The sequence below is a fragment of the Xyrauchen texanus genome, chromosome 43, assembly GCF_025860055.1.
Source record: "Xyrauchen texanus isolate HMW12.3.18 chromosome 43, RBS_HiC_50CHRs, whole genome shotgun sequence".
NCBI classification, from domain to species: Eukaryota; Metazoa; Chordata; class Actinopteri; order Cypriniformes; family Catostomidae; genus Xyrauchen; species Xyrauchen texanus.
In genome coordinates this window covers 23,026,846-23,034,876 of record NC_068318.1, presented here as the reverse complement: position 1 = coordinate 23,034,876, position 8,031 = coordinate 23,026,846, and the positions used below count along the sequence as shown (strand labels likewise).

Below are 8,031 nucleotides of genomic sequence, written 5' to 3'. Positions count from 1 at the left end.
AGCTTCGAATCGCTAAAAAATCGTTACATAGATGGTTCGAAAGCTCAACTGCTAGTTTGTATTGTAGCGTGCATTCTATTGGAACTTGCTCGAGGCCGAAATGTTGCAACTACAAAATCTAATCAACAACCAGGAAGAACACCTATGTGGAGCGGAAACAAATACTTAAGACTAAACTGAGGATCGATCCACCCACCAAATTACTCTAGTCAATCACCATCTTTAGTTCATTTTCTCACACACACTCCGTATAAGCCAATAATGTCAATCCTGTGTTACTGCTGGTATTACAATCCTAAAACTCCAACAAAATTGTTCCCTTTCTCCACGAGGCGCCAAGGTTGTTTTTTTTTTTACCCACGTGAACAATTGAGGTCACACCCCTTGAATAACATAGGTATGGAAATAAAAGAGATTGAATGTACATTATGATGAGGAAAACATATTTTAGGATTATCACTTATTTAGGTAGGTGTAGGGACATATGTAGTAGTTTAATGTGTGATATTTTAATGCAGCAGGATGATAAATACACCTACATTTAACTGTAAAATTACTAGATTTGTCATATGGCAATACAATTCTTTATAAATGTAATTTTCATTTAAATACAAATGTCAATAAGCACAATATAATAATTATTCAAATGTCAATCAAGTATATAAAGCAGTTTTTATGCCAGGGGAAATATTATTTCGTAATAATGCAAGTAATAACACAGAAAAAAGTGTTTCAAAGACATTTATTTTACCAGACTGAAAAAAAAACTACAATTGATTTAATATTGAGTGACACCAGTCGTACACAACATTTTAAATTTTTTGAGAAATGTATTAAAGATGGCTAAATATTATAAGAAATATTATTAGGAAAAGCCTGCAAATTAATAATAAAGGAAAAGTTCACCCAATTTCCAACCTTAGGCTGGAGAGAACCATAATTTACTCACCCTCATGCCATCCCAGATGTGTATAACTTTCTTTCTTCTGCAGAAACCCCAAACAAAGATTTTTGGTAGAATATCTCGACTCTGTAAGTCCATACAATGCAAGTGAATGGTGACCAAAACTTTGAAGCACAAAAGGTAGCAAAAAAGTAATCATTACAAATCCAGAGGTTAAATCCATGTCTTCCAAAGTGATATGATAGGTGTGGGCAAGAAACTAAATAATATTTAAGTCCTTTTTTACTATAAATCACCACTTTTAAACAACCCTTACAAGTGCTCTTCTCTCCTAAGTGTTCTTCTTTTGTTTATGGCCATTCACATTCTTTGTGCACATCACCAACCTACTGGGCACACTGGAAAATGTATAGAAAAAAGGCACAGATTTAACCACTGGAGTCATATGGATTACTTTTAGGCTCTATTTATGTGCTTTTTGAAGCGTAGAGATTTCATCCCTGTTGACTTGCATTGTATGGACCTCCAGAGCTGAAATCTTCATTTCTGTTCCACAGAAGAAAGAAAGTTATGCACATCTGGGATGGCATGAGGTCGAGTAAATGTTGAGAAATTTTGTTTTTGGGTGAACTATTCCTTTGACAAACATTTCAAGACTGAGGAGTACTGATGAAGTTTGTCATCAAAAGATTGATTATGTTTTAAAGTCAATTTAAATTTAACACTATATAAAGACTATAAAACAAATTGGGACAGGAAGAAAAGTCTCAAGTCCTGCCAATCTTGAATCACCATGCATAAAATTAAAAGTAACAGAATTATATCTGCAAACTGCCGATTCACAACCCAGTCATCATACTGCCATATATCAGCCTGAACTGATTCATGTAATCAGTCATGTTTCTCAGTTGGCTCACTATCTGGATACATTTTCAGGAATGTCTCCACCATGACATCCAAATCATGCCGAATGGCACAGTTAATATTAACCAGGGCCAGACTCTTATTTCTATGATGCGCAGGTGTATCTTCCAGGTACACTTTCAGCCGCTGTTTTGCAGTGCTGCACTGGCCGTTTGTCACAGCAAAGACTGGCAGGTTGTACAGGACTTTCAAGAGAGCACACACATTGGGAAAGAACTTCACATCGGACAGCTGAAGTGTCTCATAGATGGTAGATGGCAGTACAACATCTTTAGTTCCATGCTTCCATTTGATCTTCCAGCAGTGCAACTCTGCAGGAAAGGTGTCTGGGTTTGTCAGGTCATTCCTGTAAATGTCTGCAGTGCTCTCCTCTGCTGTGTTGAACTTCAGCTGCCCCATGATGGCAGGAACAAGTGTTAAGGACTTCAAAGCCTTAAGGTGATTTTCAGAGAAGAGCTCAGACAGCTCCTTGATGACATGGGTGACCACGGGAATGGTGACGTGTTCTTTGTAGTATGTCTCTGGTTGGATTTCCTCACCAGAATTTGGTCGTTTTCTGAAGTACAGCCTGGGAATTTTTACTGGTATTTCAAGGGCTGCAGCCAGGTTGACAGCCTCTTCGAACCAGAACTCATGGTAGACCTCAATATTCTCAAACACTTCATTCAGTGAATGCAGAACCGCAGTTAGACTGCTAGATGCAAAGAAGACCTCATTCGTTTGGCCTTGAAGATTCTTGCCAAAGGCTCTGGAGAAGGACAGGGTGTTTTTCAACACAACTAATGTCATAACGAATTCGAAATCAGCCAGTGCTTCAGATATGACAAAGGCATTGTGTGCCACTTCATTGCTCCATTTGTGATCTTCATTGTCATGGACACTATCCATGCAAAGCAGGAGAGACTCCAGGAGGTCAACAGCCACTTCGAATGTATCATGCTGCTCTGTCCATTTGGAGTAACAAGCCTCCTTGAGAACGTTGGCTTTCTCGTCATTTCCCTGGTAGTAGATCAAAATGGCATTTTCCAACTGATTCTGCAATAATGGCGATTTACTGAAAAACGCATCCAGCTTTTTCAGTGTAGACATGACAAGATGCACTCCTGTGAGGTTCATACTGTTTGCCAGGCAGACGTTTAGAGAGCTATTGGAGCAGGGGGTGAGGACAGCTAGCGGGTGTAACTCAGATATTCTGGCTGCCACTGCTTTGACCTTCATAGCAGACACACCAGAGCACAAATACGCCAGCCCTCTGCAATACTGCATGTCCAGGCCACATTTCTCGGTCACTTCAACAATAAGCCTCTCAGTTATGGCCTCCGCATCTCCTTCAAAAAGCAAGAACCCAATTAATACTTCCTGAAGGCAGTTGCTCTTGTCCACGAAGCGTACAAACAACGGGAGATGGCTCTCTCCGACTATCTCAACCAGGTTGTCAATAATCAATGAGAAGAAACGTCCCTCTTTAACTTCAGCTAACAGCTCTTGACGGACACAATTTTCACTCACTTCCAGCATCTGCTGTAACTGAGTAGAGGAGCAGTACTCCAAGTTTATGGCAGACATCTCAAACTTCTTCCTGAGGAATTCATCACCTGCATTGATGCGGTACTCCAACAGTGCCTGGAAGTTGCTGGGAGTGAAGCTTTTGCTTTTGGGCTCTTTATCAGAGTGCCCATGCAGAGGAATGTTCTGCGTACCCATCATCACAACAATATCAAACAAAGACTTGAGATACTCTTTGTTCAGCGTTTCTTCATCATAAGTCTGGGGGCCACTTTCAGCCCCATCACCATTGTTGCTTTCACTGATCTTCTCGGTTGTTGTGCCACGAATATCTTCTTCACATTGGGTATCCGCTGAGAATAGAGTGAATATTTGATTTAGAAAAAAACTGTACATACAGTGTTGTACTGGCAAGATAAGTTCCAAATCATAACACTGAAAGAAAAAATAAATCATCACAAAAACAACTCACATTTACCCTTCTTTGCTTGAGGGGCTTCCTTATTTTCCACCTATAAAAACATAACAGATTCTTCAGTAAACCACTCACATTCATTATTTATTCAGAATTAAAAGGATAGTTCCCCCAAACATGAAAATTCTGTCATTATTTTCTGGCTCTCATGTTATTCCAAACTCTCTTTCTTCCAAGGAACACAGAAGGAGATATAAGGCAGAATGTTAGCCACAGTCACAATTCACTTTCATTGCATCTTTTTTCAATACAATGAAAAAGAAAATGGTATCCAAGGCTGTCAGTCCCTAACACTCTGTCTAACATCTAATTTTCTGTTCTGAAGAAGAAAAAAATCATACAGGGTTTGGAACAACATCAGGGTGAGTACATGATGACAGGATTTTAATTTTTTGGGTGAACTTTTCATTTAAGGTGACTTTTAACTTTAAAGAGGCATAATAAACACAGACTAACAACCCATACAAATATACAGATCTCTTACTTCCTTATTTGACCGTTTGCGGCAAGGATCATCAAATATAGTTGGTATCGAATTATTCTTTAGGACTGTCCTGAAAGGGCTCTGGATAAAAATAAGAAAATGAGTAATACACAAAGTTAGAGACAAACACATTTTTAATTATTGATCTGCAGGTGACATGACATGACATGCTAAAAAGTGTTATGCATGCTTCTTTATTTAAAACTCCTTCACACAATTTGTTAAATTCTTGAATTATTATTATACATGTAGTTTTAAACTTAAAAAAAAAAATTAAATACAGGATTTTAAGTGAGCTATATAAAAAGCTAAAAGGTTGGAGTGGTGGTGGTGTAGTGGTCTAAACCACATAACTAGTAAACTGGTAATCAGAAGATCGCTGATTACCCACAGCCACCACCATTGTGTCCTTGAGCAAGGCACTTAACTCCAGGTTGCTCTGGGGGGATTGTCCCTGTAATAAGTCCACTGTAAGTCGCTTTGGATAAAAGCGTCTGCCAAATGCATAAATGTAAATGTACTAAAATTTAAGGGAAATGTTAAAGGAATAGAAATTACAAAATTTTAATTCATCATTCATGCCATCCCAGATGTGTAAACTTGTTTTCTTCAGCAGAACACAAACCAATATTTTTAGAAGAAATCTCAGCTCTGTAGGTCCGCACACTGCAAGTGAATGGAGAACAAAAACTTTGAAGATCCAAGAAGCACATAAAGGCAGCAGAAAAGTAATCCATAAGACCTTAGTGGTTTAATTCATGTCTTCTTAAGCTTTCTTTTCAGTTTTGGGTGAGAACAGGCCAAAATATAACTTCTTTAACACTATAAATCTTGACATCAGCAGTCTCGTTGGCAATCATGATTTTAAGCTCGATTAAATTTCAAAGCATCATCTAGCGCTCTGTGCATGTGTCAAGCACTAGGAAGTGTAATCGAGCTTGAAATCATGATTGTGAAAAGAGACTGCAATGGCAAGATGTACAGTGGAAAAAGGTAGAGCTAAATCTTTAGAAGACATGGATTAAACCACTTTTAACCACGAGTTGTATGGATCACTTTTACGCTGCCTTTGTACTTTTTGGAGCTTAAAATGTATGGTCACCATTCACTTGCAATGTGCGGACCTACAGAACTGAGACATTCTTCTCAAAACCTTCTTTTGTGTTCAGGAGAATAAAGAAAGTCATACACATCTGAGATGGCATGAATGATGAAATAATTTTAATCTTTGGGGAAACTTTAATAGAAATGGTCACAGCAACTAAAATATACTGCACATTTTCCCATATTCTGTTGCCCCAAAATGTATTCTGACACATACTTCACACTTAAAATGTCTGAATGTTTATTGTTTAATAATTTAAAACAAACAAAAGTGTATGTGCTATTTAAAAAAAAAAATATTCACTGGTTTGATATGTTGACATAAAAGCTAGGCCTAATGCAAAGACATAGTACCTTTTTAAGTGCGACTAAGTGTCCAAATACTTTTTGGGGTCTCTGTATACAGTTTAAGTCAGAAGTTTACATACACCTTAGCCAAATACATTTAAACTCAGTTTTTCACAATTCCTGACATTTATACCCTGTCTTAGGTCAGTTAGGATCACTACTTTATTGTGAAATGTCAGAATAATAGTAGAGAATTATTTATTTCAGCCTTTATTTCTTTCATCACATTCCCAGTTGGTCAGAAGTTTACATACAATTTGTTAGTATTTGGTACCATTGCAATAAGTTGCTTAAATTTTGGCCCATTCCTCTAGACAGAACTGGTGTAACAGAGTTAGATTTGTAGGCCTCCTTGCTCGAACACGCTTTTTATCAGAATGATGTCAGGGCTTTGTGATGGCCACTCCAATACCTTGACTTTGTTGTCCTTAAGGCATTTTGCCACAACTTGAGGTATGCTTGTGGTCATTGTCCATTTGGAAGACCCATTTGCGATCAAGCTATAACTTCCTGGCTGATGTCTTGAGATGTTGCTTCAATATATCCACATAATTTTCCTTTCTCATCATGCCATCTACTTTGTGAAGTGCACCAGTCCCTCCTGAAGCAAATTCTAGGCTTGTTTTCCCATGATGTCAAGCAAGAGGTACGGAGTTTGAAGGTAGATATTAAAATACATCCACAGGTACACCTCCAATTCAGTACACCTCCTATCAGATGCTAATTGTCGAAAGGCTTGACATAATTTTCTGGAATTTTCAAAGCTGCTTAAAGGAACAGTTAACTTAAGTGTTTGTTCTGACCCACTGGAATTGTGATATAGTCCATTAAAATTGAAACAATCTGTCTGTAAACAATTGTTGGAAAAATGAATCATGACATGCACAAAGCAGATGTCCCAAAACTACAGTTTGCTTATATTAAATCTGTGGAGTGGTTAGAAAAATGTGTTTTAATGTCTTCAACCTAAGTGTATGTAAACATCTGACTTCATTGTACACCCATTTTAACCCAAAATCTTGATATTAAAAATAAAAGGTGTTAATGCCCATGTTATTTATCAACTCCCTAGATAATTAATTACTAGGCATGTAATGATTACACAATTAGATTAATAACACCACTTACAGACTTGAATATCAGGTTAGGTTCAAAGTGCCTGGCACACAGTCTGTGGTATTTGTTTAGATGGTCCGGTGATTTGTCTTTCAGATCTGACCGATTGCAGTTTTCCACCCATTTCTTACATCTAGAGAATACATACAAACAAACAGTTAAAGACACTGTTATGCTGATAGTGTGGTTATTGTATTGTATTGTATCTATGAAATACATACCTTTGATATGTGCAAAACATACATTTGTGTGTACTGGATAACAGTGTAATATTGTTTATTGTGCATTTGTTTCTTTAATTTTTGTATTTATTGTATGCTGTACTGTAAAATGCAGTTTGTGTCTGCCTGCTAATACATAATGCAATCAATAAATCACATCATACAGGTAAGTACATTCAGTCTGACTAAAAGCTATACGAGGAGACATTATCAACCATGGACTTTATAGATATAATTATTAGCGTCAGCTTTCGAAATTAGTTGTAATAGCGCGTCAAGCTAGCAGATAAACATCATCATTATTATGAACAATACAAAACCAAATAAAGAAAGGACAGCCTGCTAAACAACTCCCAGCTCTATAAGATTACTTTATGTAGCATATATACATTATTGAATATATAAGAGTGTCTGTATACTATATAGTCTAGATTCAACTTTATTTGTCATCTTCCAGCGAGCTAACGGGCACAATGAAGCTCTGCGCGATGCATGCGCCGTCTGCACTGTTAAATACAAGTTAAAGACAAAATCCAGTCGTCTGGTTGATGAAGGCGAAGTTATACGATATAAACCTGTGTAATTTACCTCTCCGGGTCCCGTGGAAACCTGAAGAACGCCAGCACCGAGGTTGTGCTGGTCCTGTTGCAGTTTAGCGCCGAGCAGAGATTAGGCATCGTGCGTTCACTCTGAATCGAATCCTAAAAACGAATTGCTTTCATTTGAATCACTGGAGTGACATTCCTCGCAGAAAGATTCAAAAATGTAGTTTTAGCGACTAATAAAGCGGTAAATTGACCGGCACTCTAGTGCTTTATGTGGTCTGGAGTAGAAGCGCGTTGTAGTTCGGCTCCGTCCCACAATGCTTCGCTCGTGCATCATGAGTTCAAAACATCAGCCAATCAGCGTGCGTTATGAGGTAGCAACTGGCGCGAGATTGTAAATGACA

At 37.8% G+C, this 8,031-nt stretch overlaps 1 protein-coding gene across 2 annotated transcripts; it reads right to left on the bottom strand.

Annotated features, from left to right (window-relative positions):
• Positions 1-739: 739 nt before the first annotated feature.
• On the bottom strand, positions 740-7,927 carry LOC127635466 (52 kDa repressor of the inhibitor of the protein kinase-like). 2 transcript variants are annotated; one of them, XM_052115542.1, is made up of 5 exons: positions 7,671-7,927; positions 6,874-6,994; positions 4,294-4,374; positions 3,807-3,846; positions 740-3,687 (listed from the first exon to the last, which is right to left on the bottom strand). In XM_052115542.1, exons 1-5 carry the CDS (start codon positions 7,757-7,759, stop codon positions 1,796-1,798), a joined length of 2,223 nt encoding a protein of 740 aa, XP_051971502.1. In that variant the 5' UTR covers positions 7,760-7,927; the 3' UTR covers positions 740-1,795. The 2 variants fall into 2 exon arrangements, with proteins under 2 accessions (XP_051971502.1, XP_051971503.1); XM_052115543.1 differs by having other exon boundaries at positions 3,813-3,846.
• Positions 7,928-8,031: the final 104 nt, after the last annotated feature.